Consider the following 22,587-nt stretch of genomic DNA (forward strand, 5'->3'; position numbering starts at 1 on the left):
TTTTGTGCAAAGGATGTCTTATCGTGTTACACACTTGCCAAGGCTAAAAGAATAAAAATATAAGCGGAGATGATAGGCCTGTCATTTCAGACACAAGGAATCCGTCGATACTAAAGCAGAAGTTTTGAAAGAAACTTCTCTACATGTACCGGATGACACATCAGTGCAGCGTTACTTTTAGTTGTGTGAGGCACAGGTTAGTTTTCTGGTCAGAAGGCAGCATCTTGCTCTGTGTCCAGATGCTGATCTCTCAGACTAACAAAGCTATGTTGACAAAACAAGATGACATCTGTAGAAGGATCTAAAGTTTCGGTCCCCAGAGGGGCTCTGGATGGAGCAGGTCCCCTCCCAGCAGCCTTGCGGGGACGTCACACAGGGGTCTGATCCTACACAGCCACTTCCAAGCTGGGAATCTAATTTCTCAGCTACTGTTCGTCTTACCTGTGACATCTATGGAGGAGTTTTTCAGTGGAGGGAGACGTATTTATTTTACTTGTCTGGGTAGCAACAGAAGTATATAATCCAAGGTGTTGTAGCAGCAGGTAAGCAATAATATCTTACCCTGAGGGTTCCTCATCAAACGGGGAAAAATGCCGCCTCGCTGGCCTCTGCTTCAGCTTGTCTCTGCCCCTGGACTCCTTTATGTTTCTCTTGGCAGAGTGAGACCTCAGAGTTCACTTCAGCAAGTTCATGATTATTTCTCCAGCAAAGAGGAAGAAGCACCATTTTCATAAGCAGGGGCTTTGTGAATTTTAGAAGTGGAGTCAACGTTGTTAAATTTGATTATCTGCTGTTACACGCTAAACAGATAAGCTGAGAATGCCTGAGGAGTTCCCAATCAAGCTAGTTATGTGAGAGCCGGCGAATCACTGATTTAATGTCTTACACAAAATTCCGGGGTATTCTGTGAACTCTTAGGCTGATAATGAAAGTGCCAGCTTCCAGAAATCAAAATATCTGCATTGGCAACGGGTATCTTTGTACGGGGAGTAAGAGCGTTGCACTAAAAAGGGTTAGCAAACAAGCTGACAATGTATTTTGCTATTGCAAGCTGCTAATGTTAATAATGATCCTCTTAAACAGCATGTTTCCAGCAACGTGCAGAATACCTGTTTTAGTTACAGCCGCACAAAAAGAACTGTGGAAAATTGGAAATGGTTGTAGGAAGGAAGGAAGCGGAGCCCTGAACAGACTGCCCTAATGAGACTTCAGAAGCTCGCAATTGAGTTACTTTATCAAAGGGAAACTGAAGAAGTGATTTGATCAGTGCCTGCGTGGGTCAAGATTTCAAATGCTCAGAGGGCTCTTTAATCTAACAGAAGGTGTAATAAGATTCAGTGCCTGCAAGTTGAAGCTGAGCAAAATCAAATTGCAATTAAGAAATGTTTAGACAGCAAGGGTAATTAACCGTTGCCACAACTTTTGGGGTCAGAATGGAATCGCCATCTCTTGAAATGTTTTAATTTGGATTATTTGTTGGAACTGTATTCCATCTTTGGTGTGCAATGAAGTACGGAGGTATGTCTCCCTATCAAAAAAAATGAGGACATATGACTAGAAATAAGATGTGCATATGAAATGTAATCCAAAAAAACGTGGTGCACAATTCTGTATGTTTAGTAGTTTCTGAGTATTAGAGTGAATTATTTCAAGCATCTTTCGGGGTGGGGGGGGAATAAAATCTGTTTTCCCAATTCGCTCTTCTCACTGAAAACTCATAAAAGGCACACACACTTTAGAGGCACTGCCGAAACTTTAGTGAAAGTCTTGGCCAATTTGTCCTACAAACTCATCCTCATTTGCGAGGGAATGGGGGAATCTTTGTGAGAAGGGAACGGGGAGAAGGGACTATGGAAGATTTCTGTCACTTGGCTTTAGTGCAACGATTAAAGCAGGAGCCTGACTTTGCTGAGGCGCTGCTATTTTTGTTGTCTTTTCCAGTAATAACGGTGCCAAAAGGAACGAGATGTGGTTTATAGCTGCAACTTGCAGGAAAAGCAAAGGCTGTTCACAAGCCCTCCAAAGATCCTTTTGGTTGGTAGTCCTCGTGAGAGATCAGTTTGGTGCTGCCTCCCCTCCTACCCACACTTTGAATTGTCCACAGAATTGCTGTAAGCAGCGCATCTTGAGGGAAGGTGGTTGAGTGCCTCGTTAACCATGGTTAGGTTCAGGCTCATGGGGTGATTAGACGGAGAAGGAACAATATGTTCCTTGCAGCAGGCTTTATTAGCAGAACATATGAATGCCAGGCTCACCTCGTGCATAGCGATTTGTATCCATGAAAGCCCCTCCGCTCTGTCTTTGGCCCAGATAAAACACTGGTGCGAAGAACCCACAGCAGTCCTGAGCTGGTGCAGAGGTCGGGCTTGGGTTTTCTGTCAGGTGGCGCAGAGGCCATTCAAGATGCGTTTGTCACGGCCGTCCAGAGGAGGTGATCTGCCCGGTTTCGGCTCTGTGCATCACTGGGTTGAGGGTAGGATGACCCGGATTGTGTGATGTTTTATAAGCAGCACCGCGTGGCTGGCAGAGACACGCAAACAGTGTGACGCCGCGGACCCTGCTGCCAGAGCTGTTACTACAGGCGGTGGGGTTGTGCCGTGTGTGACCCGTCTGACCAAAGAGAGCAGAAGCGCGGTCGTCACTCTGAACTCAAAGGCCAGGGTCAGGTCCTTCTTTGCTACTGAGCAGCTTCTTCCGCTTCCGTGTTCGTAACACGGGTACTGCTTTGAGGGAAGTCATCCTGGAAAGGAGGGGGCATCGCTTTTCTGGCTATCGCCTCTCCCTGTGATATTTCTCGCTGAGAAGAGAGACGAGTGTACCAGAATTAAAGGATCTGATGAAGAGAGAAATTAATAATTGCCTGCAAAGGAGCTGAGTGATCTGAGCTGTGTCGTACAAGTAGCCTGTGCTCTGCATGTGCCCTGACTGTATTAGCACTAGAACCGCACATTAGTTTTAAGACTCCCTCTCGAATAGGGATATCGTAATGTTTTTTAATTGGGGCTGATGAAAATGTGGCATTACTTGTAGGTTCCTCAGAGAAGCCAATTGTGAAATTGGGTTTGTATTAAACCTAATGATGGAAAATTAAGCATAGTACGTCTGTCGGAAATGGTCCGCAATAAAAGTCGTCTCCTCTCCATTACAGGAGGTTAATAGGGAATAGGGGAGGAAAGATGCACTGGGAAAGCGAATCCAACTAGGGGAATTAATAAGCCTTGAAATTCCCTCTGTTCAGAGTTCTCACACTATCATTAGTCGGAGCATTAGGGATGATTATACAAATGCTTTGGATGTTACTCTTCCTTAAATCCCAAATTTATTCACATTTTGTATGTGAGGGTTGCTTTGCTAGAGCCATAGCTTGGTAAATCTCTGAGTGTCCTGGGAATGTGACTGCGTTTATGAGAACCTGGGATTCAGAAATCCTTACATTCAGTAGCCTAATCTTCAGAGCAGATGATCACTTTGCGCTCAGTTATTTCAGAAGCAGGGGGATGCGTTCAGCATCTCTGATAACTCAACCACCAGGCTTGGTCTCGCACCAGACTTGAGCTTGCCCTGCGGCAGTGTCCACTGCTGGCCTTCCTTTCTCCTTCTCGTAGCCCTGCGACTTCAAAACAGAGCATACGCCTGTCTTGCTATCTTGCCCCTAATATAACAGTAGACCAGCTAGAGCTTGATTTGTCTTGTTTTGTCGTGTGGTTGGTTTGCCAGCTGCTGGGAAGGCAGGCTACTGCCCTCCGCGGTCTGTTCCTGCCCAGCTGGGCAGCGATGGACAACGGCAGAGGAGATCCTGAGTGCTGCCGATCAAAACTCCATGGCGATTTCTCAAGGATAGCAATGTTTACAATAGCATTCCGGCCATATTTCTGCCTCACAAAATTCACCCTGAAATTGCAATTTGATTTATTTATTCTTTATCCCTTCCAAAACATGACTGCAGTATTGCTGACAGGGGATGATGTTTAGGCTCTTTGTCGGTAAGCTTTCTGTAAGGATCAAGCCTTCTGTATGCAGTCTTAAGGGGGTTTTATGAACAGTCTGAGGGAGATATATTTTCTGTTTGCTAATACTTTGATTTTGGGTAAGACCAGAAAGAATGGATGCAGGCTATTAAGGTCTGTATGTGCAAAAGAACCCGGGCACCTCAGATGCCTGTAATAATAGGAACAAACAATGGCTTATTTGGTCAAGTCTGGTGGGTAGGAAACTAAATTTTTCATCTAATCTGAGTTTCTGTTGTTAAAAATAACTGTTATGACAGTCAACTGTTTGGTTAGTTAAGCTGTTTCCTATTACTTTACCAGGTATATTTTGTTGTGTATGTGTTGTGCTGGGGTTATAAGAGGTTGCAATTCCATCTGTGTGGTGATACAGTTTTTTTAATGCATTTCTTTCAAAAAGAAACTTCTTCTGTTAAGTTTGCATATCTGAAATTTAAGTTTCTGCATGCAAGGTAACTATATTTTTTTGCTGGTTTATTCTTTCTGATAATATTACGTCTTTGTAATTGACATACAAATTTTAGGCGTGAACTAGCAGAGCATTTTGATTTGCCTCTAACACCCTGTGTGGCTTATTTGAAATGCTAATAATTTGTTTGCTATTAACTTGGGCCCCTTTCAGTTATCTCCTGTTGTACACCCCAAATCCTGCTTGAATATCTTGCTCATCTGTATGTATCTTTCAGTCATGTTGTTTGCAGGTTGGTGGAAAAAAAGGTACGTAATTTGAGTGGAGTCATTACGCAGAGCTCACCCGTACAAAATGTGCTATTTTGCTCTATGTGCTGTATCCTCGTTAGCCTGATTGGCTCTTTACTCCGTTTCCCGTCTCTTTGGGTTTGTCTCCTCGATGCAAAAAATATTCAAGTGTGATTTAGTCTTTCTAGGCAGCTGTAGGCAACTGTGTGTTTCCTACTTATTTCTTTACTTTCTTTTGCCTGCACCAACCTATGGGGTAGTGGAGAAAGAAAGAAACGGAGCAAGGAGGAGAGTTGGAAATACCAGAGAGGTGAAAGCTTGTTTTGCCTCCCTCTCTTTAAAACAGACAGTAGCCATGGAGAGATGGCCCAGCCAACCCTGACTATCCAGACCCACCCGTACCGGAGCTGCGAGCCGGTGGAAATGTCCTACCCCCGGGGGCAGTTCCAGCCAGCCATCCGAGTGGCCGACCTGCTGCAGCACATCACCCAGATGAAGCGGGGACAGGGCTATGGATTTAAAGAGGAGTATGAGGTGAGAGGAACCTTTGCTGATGTGAACGAGTAGAGAAGTTGTGCTCGCGCAGGGTAGATGCTGGGGCGGGGAGGATAACGGTTTTTAAGAGCTTCTTTTCCCTAATTCACTTACCCTCCTAATCCTTTCCTTTCTCCGTCTTTTTTCTGATTAAGAGAGTAGGGTTTTACAGTGCTAGCAATCTTTGGTGGCACTCTAGTCCAAAGAAAAGGTGTTTACTACAGCAGTAAAAAAATGACGTTGTGCTCATTCATTAGCATGTGCCCTCTCTCCCGTAAAAAGCAGACAGTAAATATTTAAGAGGTGCTGAACTCAACAAAGTACCTGGAGTCCCCTCGTCCCTTACTTATTGACGGGCTCTCATCAACACCAGCACACGCCAGGCTTTGAGCAAAGGAAGGGGTTTTACTTCAGCTAGTCGGGAGCTCCAAATACTCTGTAACAATTGATCAAATTAAATCGCAGCATCATGACCTGAATGCAGAACTGTAAAGGCAAAGGCAGGAACCTTGTGTAGCTTAAATGAAGGATGGAGTTTTCCAGTATGCTCAAACCTCTGACTCAGAATGTGTTCCGCTGACATACTCGGTTCCAACTCCACGTGAGGAGAGAAGCAAAGAGTAAGCTGCCAAAATGAAAGCAGCCCTCCTCCTCCCCACCTCTTCCCTCCCAAGCTAGAATGACCAGGAAAGTAATCCAAATGACAAGAAAGATGACACTGGGGAGGAGTTGGAAGAGGAATATACATTTCGAGGAGAAAGAACAGAAAAGGGAAATAGCATCAAGCATATGTGAGACTTTGCTCTAGCAAGCAGTAATTGTAATGTAGTAAGCTTGTGGGAAGGCAATAAGCAATTAATATGCATAGTGGCATTAAAACTACTTAAAAATAACGTAACAGCTGTGAAAAATAAGTTACTTAATGAAAACAGCTCACTTTTCCACCCTGCAAGTAAGAGTCCATGGGGTTTGTATCATTGATGCTGGGTTTCGCTCTAATTGAGAGGCAATCTTTTCCTGGTTCTCACCAGGGAGTATTTTTTTTTAATCAGATGGCATCAAAGACTGTCATAACAAATGTTTCTGGTAACTATGTTAACCTGATCTGGTCACTCGTGCCCCACAATCAAGCACGCTAATTAAACTATCAATATAAAGAGCTCTGTTTAATATTGAAAAAGGGTAATAATTCTCTGAGGAGATTTACTTAGCCCCCCCTTGGCCTCCATTTCCATGAATAGTACCCAAAACTACATTCAGCTCAATTACAGATGCCCTAAGATCTAGTTCTTGATGCTCAAGAAGAAAACAGGTGCTGGCATATATGTAATTTTCTGGCACTGGCATTGGTAATTATCAAAATAACACATTAGCATGAAAAATGTCAATGCAACTTTCAGCTCCACAAGTTCTGCCTTTCCCGGAAAGTGCTATCTACATACGTATATAATGACGATGACATTATATAGATTTGCATAATTCCTTTCTTTACAAGAAAAAGCCTGGAGAATGCCACAAGCTCTCAAATCACATGCGCTGTTCCACCCTTCAATCAGAGGTAATTGCCCGAAGTAGCAGTCATTTTCTGTGGGGGAATTTGGGTTTCAGAGCATGGGGCGCAGGCAGCACTTCAGCTCCAAACAGCTTTCAGCCCCCACCGCCGCCGGGAGGATGTCGAGGAGTGTTAAAGCTCCTGGAAGGCGGGAGGTTTAGGTTGGCCGAGAGTGGTGTCTCCAGCTGGGATCTGGAGGAGCACAAAGCTGCAAAACTGGCTTTGCAAAACGTTCTGCAGAACGGTTGATAAAAACCTAAAAAAGAATTCGATGTCTCTTTTAAAATGTGTTTTCATGCACTAATACCAGCATCACCTCCAAATATGTTTTTTTTTCTTCCAAGGCGCTGATTTTCTACTCACTTTGCAAATTGATAGCATAAATTACAGCCTGTTTAGTGACATGTTACCAAATAATTTTACTGTCATGAAAAATCACTTTGAATGGAGTGTATCAGTCACACATGGCAATGTCTTATCTCTGTAAATTCTCATCTCCACGGAGTAACCTGGAAATTGCATTCGATATTTGTTTAAAATATACCTTCACCTACATTAGAGCACAAGGCCACGTGTTTTACCGAGGGCATCTGGAAAAGTACTCGTGGTGCTTGTGTCTCGCGCGTTCCTCCCCACGGAGATGGGAAGCAGGATGAGATTGTGTGAGAGTGGTGTCACTGCTGGTGGGAAACAGATGATAACTGTGTGCGTGTGAACGTGGGAATCTGTCAGTACTTGCCGTGTGTGTGTTATTTCGGGTCTGCCTGCCGCACCTGCGGCCAAAGTGTGACTTGGGCCTTTTCGGCTGCTGCTTCTGTTCAGCAAGAAAAGGTGTAGACCGCAAGAGAAAAACATATCACCAGCACTGGATGTAGGTAGCACTATTTGGGATTAGGCATAGCTGTAAACGTTGAAACAGGACACGTTTAAATGTCACCTGTTCCTTTTCCAAAACATATCAGCCCGGATTTGTTGTGAGCTGCAGGACTAGTCCCACAGTCTTAATGCGGGCACCAATTACAGGCTACAGAGGTAATAAGCTTAAAGTATCCAAACTCATTTTCCAGTATGATTTAGGATGTCACTAAAGTACATTCTCCAGCTTCATTACTGGGACCACTTAGTTACTTTGGCTTTTGTGGCTCCTTCCTTAACTGTCTTAGTATTGGGAGTCTTCAGCCTATTGAAGTCACCTCTGCATTTTAACCCTTTTGTTTCTGGCTGGCTACACATCTGTCTGGTCAAAAAGATGGATCCTGTGGTTCAGGCTATGACATGACAATGCAAAATGTTTGGCAGCGGGGTGTTACTGTAGACGCTCTCCCTGGACAACGTTGGCTTAAGGCTTTGCTACAAACCAGAATGGGGAACTGCAGTGGCTGAAATACTTCTTTTCAGTTTTTGGGGGGGTTTTTTTGGTGGTGTTTTTGGGGTTTTTTTTGTTTGTTTTTCTTTTCTTTTTTTTTTTAATCCAAAGCAGTTTTTAACCCTGGGTCACGGCAACGTTGTGGGAACTGTTTTGCCACCACCACTGAGAAGGTAGTGGCCGCAGGGAGAGGGCCGGGCCCCTGCGGCAGACTCTGAGATGAGCAGCAATGCTTTTAACTGATGTTGTTGCCTTTGGCAGCAATACCACAGCATTGGGGTAGATCAGTGCAAATGAATGATTCCCATTTTCGTATTTAAATTAAAAAAAAAAAAAAAAAAACCAACACAGAAAACTAAATGCATCCATTGGAAATTTAAATTGGCTTGCAATAAGCCTCAGTTTAATGGGAACACTTTAGTTATGTTTGGGCTATGTCGCTTAGAAAGCTTGATTGAGTTGAAGCTGACTTTGAGATCTGTCCTTTTAATTTCAGATAAAAATTAGATCAATTTAGTTTAAAAAGCGTCATTGTAACCTAAATTCCACTACTGGGAAAATATTTCAGTATAAATTTTACAAAACTTGTCTAAAAGGAGAAAAGTGGAAAAAAAAGGCTGAAAAACGAGTCCGGATTTTTGGACGCTGAAATTTTGCTGTTAACAAATCAAAGAAAGAAAGGGGAGTGTTTCTTGTGAAATGCGGACCAAATACCGATGCCTGAGTGATCTATCCTGATTTAGCATTGCTGATAACGCAGAGAGTAACAGAAATATTAACCCTTTTTGCTATTATTGTACAAAGAAAAACTGAAGGACGAAACCATTAGACATGCTCCTCTTTTTGTGGATGCAACCAAATTCTAATTGTTTTTTTTTGCCTTTGTATTTCTAACGCAGTTTCAATTCTTGGTGCTGCACTTTTAGTGATGTCACAGAAAAATTGTTTGTGCTGTACCACCCGTGTACATGCAGTTACTCCAATTTGTTCACCTGGCGTGTATGAAAGTAGGGGTGTAGGGTACACACCTCTGCAAAGGCAGTTTGTGTTCCCCACCAGCCAGAGCTGTGCTTCCTCTCTTCGGAGATGGATAGTTCTGTGAAAAGCAGAGATTTCTTTGGTACTCAATGAGATGAAAAATCCTGAACTCTTAAATCTTTGGAGGCTATTTCAGAAAAATATAAAAACATTAATTCAATGGAGAATTTCCTGTTCAAATCGCGTGAAAGGATAGGGTTAGTTGGAAAGGGATTTATTGGATCTGAATGTCTTTTCTTTGGCCATGATAGCCTCTCCCATGTGGAAATCATGAGAAAGGATCTTGATCTTCCTCTTCTTTTCCCCTCTTCTTTTCCCCTCTTCTTTTCCCCTCTTCTTTTCCCCTCTTCTTTTCCCCTCTTCTTTTCCCCTCTTCTTTTCCCCTCTTCTTTTCCCCTCTTCTTTTCCCCTCTTCTTTTCTCCTCTTCTTTTCCCCTCTTCTTTTCCCCTCTTCTTTTCCCCTCTTCTTTTCCCCTCTTCTTTTCCCCTCTTCTTTTCCCCTCTTCTTTTCCCCTCTTCTTTTCCCCTCTTCTTTTCCCCTCTTCTTTTCCCCTCTTCTTTTCTTTTCCCCTCCTCTTTTCAGCTGGCTGTGGTTAGCTGTCTAATGACTGTTGCCATTCTCTGGTTAATCTGCTGTGATTTGATATTAGTGGAAAAATAAGGCACCTTTTTCCCTCAGTCTTTGAAGATGAAAATGAACCTTCCTCACCTCTTTTCTTTTACTTGGGGATTTTTTTTGTTGTGTGTGGGCTTGTTGGTTGGTTGTGGTGCTGGGTTTTTTTGCTCAGGAGATGAGCTGCTATTTGGAAACAGCTGCCTGTAAAGGAAATAGATGTGTGATCAAAGCCCTCACCAATTACAGAGTTATTACTTTTTCTCCTGGGCTTTTGAATAGGAACTCGCTGTCCCTGTCTTCTGTCAGCAACGCTCCTGGCAGTGCTGCAGTGCCTGACATTTTGCGTCCTGGAACCCCTTTGGGGGAAATGCACAGCGATCTGGTCTGCCAGGGGTTTGCTCGTATTAAGTTTAATTGTAATGTCAGTGTTGTAGATCCAAATAATTGTGTCTCTCTGCTGTTGCGTTCAGGCATTGTAATGGACCTGGATGGCTTGTGAAGATGAATATAAATTCATTTTCTAGCACAGCCATGTCAAACTACCCGCTGCTAGCTAAGGCAAATACAAACCTACGACGACTGTGGTATAAAAACCCCGCAATTACAGAATCATGGAATTTTCAGAGTTGGAAGAGACCTCTAGAGATCATCCAGTCCCACTCCCCTGCTAAAGCAGGACTGCCCAGAGCACATCACTCAGGACTGCATCCAGGCGGGTCTTGAAAATCTCCAGAGAAGGGGACTCCACCCCCTCCCTGGGCAGCCTGTGCCACTGCTCTGCCACCCCAACTGTAAAGAAGTTTTTTTGTGTGTTGGAACGGAACTTCCTATGTTCCAACTTGCACCCATTGCCCCTCGTCCTGTCACTGGGAACCACCGAGAAGAGTGTGGCTCCATCCTCCTTCAGCCCACCCTTTAGATATTTGTAAGTAGTAATAAGGTCTCCCCTCAGCCTTCTCTGCTCCAGGCTAAAGAGTCCCAGCTCTCTCAGCCTTTCTTCATAAGGGAGATGCTCCAATCCTTCAGTCATCTTGGTTGCCCTTCGCTGGGCTCTCTCCAGCAGTTCCCTGTCCCTCTGGAACTGGGGAGCCCAAAACTGGACACAGTATTCCAGTTGTGGCCTCACCAGTGCCGAGTAGAGGGGGAGAATGACCTCCCTCGACCTACTGGTCACACTCTTCCCTATGCAGCCCAGGATTCCATTGGCCTTTTTGGCAGCAAGGGCACACTGCTGGCTCATTGACAATTTACAATCTACCAGGACCCCCAAATCCTTCTCCTCAGAGCTACTTCCCAGCAGGTCCACCCCTAACCTATACTGCTGCCTAGCATTTTTCCTCCCCCAATTCCCTAGGGACCATAAATAATACAGTTTATAATGTTGCTGCTTTTAGGGATATAGGATCATGTTAGGGAGTCGATCTTGGAGGAGGCAGATCTAGAGAGGAAATCCCGTGGGAGCTGTTCCTCTCCTCCCCGTGTTTCAGGCACAGGTCAGGGCTGGGCTGGCTGCAGCCGACACCGGCGCTTTGCCGATGGTGGTTTGCGGTGGTTGGGATGCCGGCAGTACCCAGGGAGCTGGTGCCGCTGCGGTTCCAGCAGAACGCACTACGGTGCCTCCCGCTTTCCTCCTCCTGCGCTGCCATCCCCGACCGTGCAAGGGCAGGGAGAGGGATCATCCCGCTCACAGGCAGTGCGGGACAGCTTCTGAGGAAGGCAAGACACTCCTCCAGCCTAATCCTGTGACAACTGCTGTTTTCCTGGTTTTGCCTTGAAAATCCTTCCTGGATGTGTCTCAAGGGGAAAGTGGCTCATTTGAGTGTGTTCAGAATAGTTACAGGACCAAGCTATAAGGTGGGGAAGCACTGGGTGCTGCCATCTTCCTTACCCCATCCTTTCTCAACTGAAAGAGCAGATTTTAGGAAAATGACTATTTATTTTCATAGTTGGTGAGCACATTTTACCTCCTTTTACCTCTCTTCCTTAGACATAATCTGAAACTCTGAGCTTTTATCTTTTCCCCCCAAGGAAACCAGATAGTGGATTATATTGCATCACCCCATCATTAATACAGAAATAGGTGAAACCACTGTATCTGTTTTCAACTTAAGGATGAGAGACTGAGCGCTGTGTTTCAGCCGTCTGGGTTTTTCTTGGAAGTGTATGTCTGCAAAATCTCCACAAACCCTCTTCTACGGGGAGATGGGGTTAACCTGTGCCTGTGTGGCCAGAAACACATTCTCCTGATCCTTTTAGATCTGAAGTAGCAGGAGGAAAATGATTCTTTGCTGGCAGAAGCCAAGGGACACAAACGGTCTGCACCAAGCTCTGCTTTCTGCATTAGTGGATATGGCCTTTCTTCAAGAACAGCTGTTTGCTTGGTTGACTACTGAATTATGCAGTGCCTTTATTTTTGCCCTTAATCCACCTGAAGGCATTGGCCAGATTTTTATGAACACTCTGCTACTGTTTATTTTGCAGGCGCTACCCGAGGGGCAGACGGCATCCTGGGATACAGCCAAGGAGGACGAAAACCGCAATAAGAATAGATATGGAAACATAATCTCCTGTAGGTGTAAATTCACATTAAATTGAGCTTTCTGTAAGATTTTGTAAGCATTCTGTGGAAAACGGTGTGTTTGAGAACCTCACTAAAAGCTGGTTTGCAGTGCTGAGGATTCAGTAGTTCAGTCTGTTTGTTACAAGCTACGTTTCTATGTTTTTTTTAATTTTATGTTTTTTTCATTGTTTTACATAAAGTCATTGCATGACTTTATGGTTTTTTACATGTTTTCTATCTACCTTGCTTTGTGCTTAATGTTTATAATTTAAGGGCTAAATCCTTTTGTCAGATTTTTGCAGTGGGTGATGATGCCCATTTCGTGGCCATTTTTACTACCTAACCTGGAGCTTTCAGTGCCACAAAAGGAGATGTAGAGCCATCAGATTTTTAAATATGGATCAGAGATCAGATTTTCTCCTTCCCTGTGGTCAGTAACCAGTGGAGCATTCACTGCTTGACCCCAGGGAGAGCTGGTTTGATGTGTGGGACAATATTAGAATCACAATAACGCAGCTGAAAATGCACTGAAGCTTCTTAGTTTTACTTCTTTCAATAACCAGTTACGGTTGATGTTATAGGAATATTGATACATCACAGAACTGCAGGGCGGTGGAGGACTCCATAAAACCATTTAGGTCAGCTTTATTCTCCAGGTCAAACTAGATTCACCTCTGTCGTTTTTATCAGATTGTGAAGCCTCTTCCTAACGATCTCCAAAGCTGAGCTTTCCCCGAGCTCTCCAGGCAGCTTACCCCAGTGTTTCATTATTCTTTTAATGACTGGGGAGAGGAGGTGTGAGAAATCATTCTTTTTAAGGGCTGCTGAGCAGCGTCAAGTTGGAGAAGTCAAGCCTGAGAGCATCAGAACAAGAAATAAGAATATAAATGAATGTGCCATAGATTTTCATGACTGGATAAATCTATGGAATGCTCTAAGAGTAAAGTAAGTCACACTGAGTGATATATTCGGTACTTTATTTTGTCTCAGGTTAAATATGTATTTCTTCTAGAACAAACAGACTTAACTAAATAAATTAAAAAAAAAAACACAAAAAAAATTGGCCACGAAGAAAGATCATCTCACACCTATCTTAACTACTCCTCTCTTTCTTTTAAGACTTGAATGAAATGAATCATGTAAGAGTTTTCGGGGAATGGCATAGAAAAGCTCAGTTCAGGGAAACCCACGGTAAAGGTGAAGAGAGGTGAAAATGGAGATGAGAAGTTTTTGCGCCCTGATCTGATCCCGCTCCTGCAGGTGGATTTCTGTGCACGAAGAAAGATCATCTCACATGTATCTTAACTACTCCTCTCTTTCTTTTAAGACTTGAATGAAATGAATCATGTAAGAGTTTTCGGGGAATGGCATAGAAAAGCTCAGTTCAGGGAAACCCACGGTAAAGGTGAAGAGAGGTGAAAATGGAGATGAGAAGTTTTTGCGCCCTGATCTGATCCCGCTCCTGCAGGTGGATTTCTGTGCTGGTTGTGAGCAGGTCGCCAGTCCATCAGTCTGTCTTTCTCTATGGGGAAAATGGAAGTGATAGTACTGGAGTATTACAGTTAGCGTGAAAATCATCTCCCTTAACTCCAGCTGCCTAAAAGCTCCACCTCGCTGCAAGTTTCCTGTGCTCCTTGTGGCAAAAAGAGGTACCTCCAGACAGAGGTTCAATTTACCCGTCTGTGTGATTAGCTTAGATCATATTAGTCTAAGACAGATGAATTGCCCAGCTATAACAACTGCACGTTGGATTGAAGATGAAAGTGCCATAGTGTGATACACGGAAGGAAACGTGAAAGACTCTTTGTTTCTTTCTATGATTTTGAGGAAGCAGTTGACATAATTTAAAAGTGGAGGTGAAAAGAGGCAAGACTGTGTGCAATAGCCACCATTTAATTTATGCTGAAGGTGGTCACAAAGAAAACATTGAACTCCAAGTAAAGTGTGAGAAGAAATTAAGGAAGCAAAACCGAGGAAGATAAATCAGGTATTATCTAGAGGGAGGGTGTTCACAAAGATGAATCGTTGTCTAATGAAGAGTGATGTTAGCCTTTTACCTATAAATATACATACAGTAGCGATACAGATAGGCGGTGATGAGCTTGAATAAGAGAATGCAAAATCTAATCCAAGGTACAGAAGAAGTGTCTGCACAGGATAAAACATCAGAACAGAAGCTCCAGTTTGAGGGCTGTTGGGAAAGATTTCAGAAGGAGGTCGAGAGGGTGGAAAGGCATCGGGAAGGAAAGCAAGGGAGTGAATGAGGGGAAAGATGCAGTAGAGTTGAAGGTAAATAACAAAGTTGAGTAGGTTTTCTTCGCTGCCAGTATATATGAAACACAGAGTTTGAGGAGGAAACTCTCCAAAAAGACAGCAAGGAGAATTTAGTGACATGCAATAAAGAGTGATAAAGTGAAATGAAGTGAAATTTTTTCTTCACTTTGAAGAGGCTCGGGAGAAGGAAGGCAAGATGCCCAAGGAAGGGGCATATCATTCATCAGACGTTTTGTAAAACCAGTGGGAAATTATCAGTGGTGTCGCTTGCTGAGCCTTGAGCCAGACCCTGCTGACAGGCGATGTTGGGCGACTTTCCTGATTTTTCTCAGGAAAGCAATGACAGGATCTGGACTAGAGAATTGATGGCAGAGCTGGGAATAGCAGTAGAGTAGTTCCCTCAGGGCAGATCATGAAAACGAGTTGTGCTCAGTGGGTACAAACTGCGCCAAAGCCTGAGTAGAGGAGGGGAGGTGGAAAAGGCTTACACCCTTACCTGCTTCATCGTGCTAGAACTGTAATGGCTGGTAATACCCAGAGCACGCGCTGATCGCTCTTACCAGTTTATTCAGTAAAAAGCTGCAGATGGCAATTAACGTTATTTATTTAGCCACAGTTGTCATTTCATCATTCCTGGAACAAGATATCACATGCCTTTTTGGGGAGCGAATCGAAAAGTCAGGTTTTGATCTAACTTCTGTAACTGCTGCAGAGACCTCTGTTAAAATGTGGGTTTGTAAGCTCTCGCAATAAGAAGCGTTGCTCAGTGAATCACAGCAGATCAGATCTTGTCTTTATGGCCTTCTGGGTAATAGTACACTTACAGGACTGTTTTACTCGGCTCACTGCTTTCCCAGGGCTGTATTAACATCGTGCCTGTCTGTGAAAACCTAGATCTTACTGCCAGCCCCAACATCTGCTGTTCTTACATTTGCAAACCAAAACTCCAGATGAGGCTAGTCTGTTCATGGAGAGGAGATGCAAGAGGGCTCTAAGCTCTCTCTCCCATGCTTTAAACCCTGGGGTTTCAGGGTTCCCTTCAATCTGCAACACTGGTATATTTTTTTTGGAGGCAAGGAAAAGCTGAGGAGTGGAGTTGGTGTCTGTACGACCACAGAAATCCACTGTTGATGGTGGAGAGATGCACTGTAGTTGCACAGATTTGCCATGCCGGAGGGAGCTGCCCTCCTTGAACTTCTTGCGATATTGGCAGTGTCCCCGAGCTTTGCTCCTGCACTTTGGGGATAAAAGCAGTAAACACAAAGACGGTTGTGGAGATTCAGGATTTTTCTTTCAGGGGCCAAGGGTAGCTAGTGGATCCATTTATGTGCTGAAGCAAAATGTTGTAAATTCGCTTCAGGGCCTAGATATTGAGGCCTTCAAAGTGCATCAGCAAGTGGTTGTTGTTAGGGGAGGCATGCTGAGCTTTTGTGGGTTTAGCTGAACCCATTACCTAGAAGAGAAAACATCCAGATGCTATATGGATTCTATCAGTTCTATTCTGTTTCTCCCCATCTTCTTCAAATTTAGAGTCATTACGTATAAGAGAGTTAAAATTCTCAGGTGAGAGCTGAGGAAATGAAGACATCAGATTGTGTTTTGCTTCAACTTGCAGGAGAGCACTTCCTTTCCCTTTCTTTTCTCCCTTTACTGAGCATAGTATTAGAGGAGGAGGTCAGCACTCACAGGGGTGCTCATTCCAGTCCTGCTTCAGACACATCCTCCCATCTGCAGTGGAGCTCTACCGTCTTCCCACTTAGGCACCATGGTTTAAAGTCTTGTGATGGTCCATTAAAAGCTGCTGAGTTGGTGACAAAAGACAGGAGAGAAATTTGCTTCATTTACTTCATACTCCGACTACCATGTGCTTTGGGCTGGAAGACTGTGAATTAATCTGAGAATTTTGTGGTGGAAGAAATGAAAAACAGAGATTAACAGAGCTCTCGGCTGAAACACAGGTGGAGTGCAATTCTTGGCCACGGACAGTGATAACGCATAAAATACCCCAACCCACATGTCAGTATTGGGTTTAGAATAGAAGTCTTTTCTCTTCCAAGTGTTTTTATTTCATGGTTTCTTCTGTAGTGCCTAAACTCTTGCTTGTCAGTGCAGTGCCCGTGGTATGTGATCCCGAGAGGATGGGTTTATCACACCTTGCTGTTTCCCAGTTCTCAAGGTACAATCCAGGATCAGTGGGGATAGAAGGGGGAGGACAGCATGTCCTTGAGAGGGCAAATCATCCTTTCGTACCAGAACTGGGCTGAATCATTTCAAAAGATGTCTGTATTTCTCCATTGACTATGTGAGGAACCTTGACAGCCAGTTTAGACTAGCTGCGTAATATTTAGATGGCGAAAGTTGTGTGAGATTAATCCAGTGCTGGTGTCAAAATGAGATGTGGAAAAATTGCAGTGATATTTCAAATGATCACTAATGGGAATTTTGACAGAAGTTTGAAACGATAACATTTTTGTGCTAAAATGGGAGCACAATGCTTTTCAGTGAAATTCTTGTCATTTTTGAAATCTGTTTTAAGACCAATTTTCAGTCAAAGTACTCTTCATATAAAATGTAAAGTTCTGCTAACTTGCATACAGACTGTAGTCAACAGGGAGAAATAAAACCATTTATACATTTGTTAAAGTATATTTCCATTTTTTGCAGTCCTGAATGTTGGACATGCATTTTTCTCTTCTTTCTCCCTCCATTTTTAAAGTTTCTTGTAATCCTTGTGTAACACGTGGTGATATGACGTCTGATAAATTTACAGAAGGGTTGAGTGACACTTTCATTTCAGTGTGCCAAATTTGTGGTCTCTTTTGCTAGTATAGTCCAGTGGGAAGGGTGCAGAATTGGAAACAAATTTTAACCATTGGGAGAAGATATAATGAAGACATTTGCTGTTCTTTGGAAAGCCCCTTAAAGTCTGTAGGCAAAAAAACCTTAAGTACAAGATTGTTACTGCTAAGAGCATAATGAGTTGCATTGGTTTTTTTGCCCCTCTCCATTAAATAAAAGCCAAATTCCAAAGCTTTTTGAGGAAAAAAGGGATTTACGAGATAAGTTATTTCATTAAGTTTTATCCAGACTGTGCTCCTAAACTTATGAACAAGATTAACGACATCATTAAGACGTCATTAATATTTTGTGTGCTTACTGTATACACAGATTCTTTTTCTGCTGCACTGTTCACACTTACAAGAGAAATAAATCTCCCACAGAAATTAATCTAATTTTTGCAAAATATGCAATGAAATATTTTTAATTCTGTCCTCCAGAAGCAAAGTTCAGCTAAAAATATTTTTTCTTGGGTCCCAAAATATAAACCTGAATGTCTCCTTTCTTTAAAATACCATTCATTTCCAATGATCATTTATTCATCCTTTACGGTTTTTCACAGCTAGAATAACCATATTTGGCTTAAGGGGAAAAAACCCAACAACCAACAACACTTTTTACAGCTACAGAGCGTCTTTTCTTTATCTGTAGTTCCCTTAAATACATAGAGCTCCTCTGCAGTCTGCTCCTCAGGTCTCTCACATCTAGCGCTCTCAGGAGGTATGCATCGTATCTGTTTTAAGTTTTTAACTGAAGTGACTCACAGACCTGAAACTTAATTTTGGGGTTTGGTTCTATTAAATGAAGAGAGGCAGGTTCTTCCTTGAGGGCCCTTCAGAGCACTTCAGCTACACACCGTGCATAGACAGTGTCTTTGTCCCACTTAAAAAATCAACCTGAGATTCTTTTCACCTGTCATCAGGGTCATTTTTGGTCTTATCGCTTTTTTAGTTCTATTGTTGCAGTAAGTTAAGACTTCCATAACGTTGTTATATCATGGCATCACAAGAGGAGTTAGTAAATGTTCCCTTCCCAACTGTTTGCTCTAGGGTTTGGGTTTATTTTCTTTGCTTTTGTTCTGTGTGATTCTTAACTAGCTTAGTTTGCTGCCTTGGATTGCAAGTGTGAAACTGTCTGCGGGAGATTTTGAGTATTTCATCTAGATGTCCGGTTTAAACAGCTTTTTGTCTATTGTTGTGAATTGCTCTCAGTATAAATTCTTTTGTTGGCTGACTAACCACGTGATTTACTGCAACTCCTAGTGCAGTCGCCTTGAGTGCAGGTGATTTTCTAGAGTTGGGAACAACAGCAGCACTCTGAGAGTGTACCCACCTCCACTGCATCTACAAAGGTTATATTTATTAATACAAATATAACAGAGCTTTTGATGGCTTCACCTGTGTAACCTTTTTTGAATACAAATATGGGGTTTGATAACTACAGCAATGCGGTTGTATTTTTTGGGTGTGAAAATCTCGCCCAAAAAATGAATGGCGTATGAGAATGATTGCTTTACGTAACCAAATGAATATTTAATGTGCATCCAAATCTTGGTTTTCAGAACTGTGTGCGTATCTGTTTTCACAGTTATTATCTGATTCTGCATTTAATTAAGTGATGACTAAACCCCTTTTTTGACCGGGTTACTGCAGAATCACACCTCATATTTACATGTTTCATTGCTATGATTCTTTTTAATTGAATGCAAATCACGCTGAGGCCTGTGTTCTGCAAAGTGCTTCTAAACATTAACGCGTTACTGACTGAGAGCTAGGGCCTACAGAGCTGGTAGAGAGGAAATAAGCTTAATGGACTTCATATTATACTGCTTTTAAAAAATCCTTGAAAATGAGCCCAGCATGCCCAGCAGTGACCTCCGTAACCCTGTAGCCTTTGCCGAGCAGCTGGCCCTTCGACAGCAGCTCTGCAATTAATTGCTCGGCAGTGCGGGGTTGCCAGCCCGGATCAGCTCAACGGCCCGGCTCGCGGAGCATCTCCTCTGACAGAGCCCAGCACCAGCTGCTCCAGAGAAAGATCAAAATACTCCCTTGGTGGAAAACCATGACATAATCTGCCCGCTGGGGTAGTTCCTTTCTGCGGCTGAGCTATAGAGCAGGCTGGGAGATGAAAAGATTGGTATCTCTTATTTTATTGCCTTATCTAAAGTAACTTTGATCGTCCTCAAAAACATGAACATTTCTAATTTATTTTTTTTTAACACTGCCTCGGTGCTGTTCTCTTGCCGTGACTTCTGTGGGTTGCGTAAAGGAACATTGCTCTGATTTTCTTTCGGTATGTCCTTTCAGGTTGCCCGAAACGGTTGCCCCGTTTCTTATTTGCAGGATTTCATTTGCCGCTTTACCCTCCTTAATCTTTTATACCTCGGTCGTGACCTATTTATTTTATCTTGACAGTTTTAGCTCTTGCCTTAGTTTCCATAGATCAGATGAAGCCAGGGAGGCTGTTACTTCCAGGCGTGAAGATGGCTTTTGTCATGGAGATACATCCTGCAAAGATCTGTTCTGAGACCCCCAAATCAAGCAACGTTTGTGGTCTGTGTAAAAGCTCTGTAAGGGTTATGGTGACAGCTGTGAATTTACTGAACACCGAGTACAAGTGAACGCTAACCTAAGGATCTAAATGTTGCATCTTAATCACAAAAGAAAGGGCTTGTAGGAACAGGAATATCTCTGATGTCCTTCCATTTTTTTATTATTGTAAGTATTCAATTACCAATTTGCAGGAATCGGCAGATAAAATGAAGCACTTACAAAGTCCTCTTTATCGTTACTGTCACTTTTTTCTCTTTCCTTCTTTCAGATGATCATTCAAGAGTGAGATTGCAACTGCTGGATGGGGACCCTCACTCTGACTACATAAACGCCAATTACATCGACGTAAGGCTCCTGGACATTCCCACTATGACAAACGCTCCTGCTGACAAGTCCGCTTATGAATTCAGTGCATCCTATGTAGGGACAGACTGTTGATCTGATATGAATGACAGCTGAACATTACACAAACATCGTATTGTGACAGGGAGAAGGTTCTCGGTCTCCAGTTTATTCTGTCTGACCGATCTGGACAGATGGAGATTTCCTATGTTTGACAGATCCACCAACATAAGTGGAATGTGGGCTCAATGACGCATGCAGAAATCACTATCAGCCCCTCGCAGCAGCATTAGGAGATATCTGAGACTTACCAACTTCTTACAAAGTTACAGTGCAGGAGCCATGTAAATAGATTGGCATATTATTTTTTTAAGTGTTGTACCATTCAAAAAGCAGAGGCAAAATGATCAAATGAACATGCGTTTCTTGTATGCAGCTCCTAATTCTTAGGAACGTGACAATGTTCAGAAGAGTTTCTTTAAGGGATGAAAAATACACCTAATAAGGTTCCGTAAGACTGATAGGCGTCATTTTCATACAGAGGCAAATGCACACTTTTCTTTTTCAAATAAGAAGGTGCAACTTTTTTGCCCATTAGTTTTCAGAGTTGCCACAGGGTCGGCACAGGACTTCCGTTTCTTTGAGGATACAGTGAAAACTACCCCATTCCTGTTTTCGCTTTGGCATAATGAGATGTTATTATTCAGCCTGAGCGAGATACCATCACTTATGATATTCATAGGGCAACCTCGTTGCCTATCTTCGCTCATTCAATAACCAGGGTTAGTACACTGTGAAGTGCGCGACAGTTGTTGGTACCTGGGAGTGTAAAATACATGCTGTTGGGCTTTGTCTGAACTGCGATCTCACAGCCTGTCACATATTTTCTTTTTTTTTTTTTTTTTCCAGGGATATCACCGGCCTCGCCATTGCATTGCAACTCAAGGCAAGTTCATTCTTGTATGTCTGAATATTTGTAAAACCACTACTGTTTTAAACTGTTGCAAGAGCTATTTATAGGGTGACTTCTTCTGTTTTGGGGAACGTCTGAAAACTTGCTATAGGGGCACAAAAGGGGAAGGATATAGGGTGTTCCAAGATCTTTAAGGCACTCAAATGCAAAACCTCAGCTACAGGAATAAAAAATGCTACAGACTTAGAGGTGGCAGTGCAATCTATAATGTGTCTGTTGTGCATGAAGTATGAGATTAGAACTAAAAGGAACTTCACGGAGCTTGGGTTTAACTTCTGGGGTGAAATTGCTTGGGGAGGGCAGTATGAATAAGCCCGTGACTGATGAACTTTTGGTTAGTGGGAACTAGTAGGAAATGCATTTGATCACCACCTTCTGTAAGTTAGTTAATGAGTTTCCTGTGTCTTTAGGGGGGGATGGGGAAGAGGAAAAACCCAACACAATTCAATGCTGAGGGCTGTCCATGTTCAATGACGAACCTCCCTACTCCTGTTCCTTACTCTGTTTTCCTGCATCGCTGGGCAAATTTCTATGCCATGACCACTGCCTCTACCACTATTTGTCCTCATTTTTGTGCATTCCTTACCTGCAAAAGTGATGTTCACAGAAATGACTCTATTCTTAAATCCTGCTTTATGACTTTGTTGCTGGCTTGTCCCTATTCAAAGAGCAAAGAAACGTATTTAGAATAAAACTGGGTTTTGAGGATGCACGGCTATAGGGAATGTAGTGAGGCAGAGAACATGGAGGATGGTCAGAGTGGGTGAAAGGAGTCCATGGGAGGATTTCCTCTATAAGAGAGGAAGGAAACCAGGTCGAAGAGAAGTTCTCCTCTAATAAACCTCTTGTGAGGACTGGCTGTTTGGCTGTTGGAACCTGAAATTTTTCTCTCGGGGGGAGCTTCAGAAAAGGGCTAATTTCTGTATGTTTCCTTCCTCCTTCATAATTAATAAACAATAAAGCGTGAAATGGAGGAATTTTAGTGCTGCATCAAGTACAAATTTCAATACAGCTTTAATTACAGACTCTCTATAGGGTGCCTCCATGTCCCATCACTTATACATGATTACCTACTGGAGCCATCTCCACTATTTACAATACAGCCATCGCCTCTGTTTCCAGCATGCTAGAACCTTAAATAACCCCTGCGAGGAAGTGTCTGGTCTCTTAAAGAGCTCCAGGCTTTTCTGTGTCTGTAACCGTAAATCGCAGAGGGATGCTCTGAAGGGGAGAGAA

General features: G+C 43.0%; 1 protein-coding gene across 1 annotated transcript in view; it reads left to right on the plus strand.

Moving 5' to 3' along the window:
* PTPRT (protein tyrosine phosphatase, receptor type, T) overlaps positions 1-22,587 on the plus strand; it is a gene marked incomplete at its 5' end in the record, with an annotated part of 340,319 nt that overhangs the window by 296,793 nt on the left and 20,939 nt on the right. The window contains 4 exons of the mRNA XM_009883565.1: positions 5,053-5,240; positions 12,294-12,381; positions 20,305-20,381; positions 21,288-21,324. Coding sequence (XP_009881867.1) covers positions 5,053-5,240; positions 12,294-12,381; positions 20,305-20,381; positions 21,288-21,324 — 390 coding nt within the window. The remainder of the gene's footprint in view (positions 1-5,052; positions 5,241-12,293; positions 12,382-20,304; positions 20,382-21,287; positions 21,325-22,587) is intronic.

The sequence above is a fragment of the Charadrius vociferus genome, unplaced genomic scaffold (assembly GCF_000708025.1).
Source record: "Charadrius vociferus isolate BGI_N301 unplaced genomic scaffold, ASM70802v2 scaffold320, whole genome shotgun sequence".
Taxonomy (NCBI): domain Eukaryota; kingdom Metazoa; phylum Chordata; class Aves; order Charadriiformes; family Charadriidae; genus Charadrius; species Charadrius vociferus.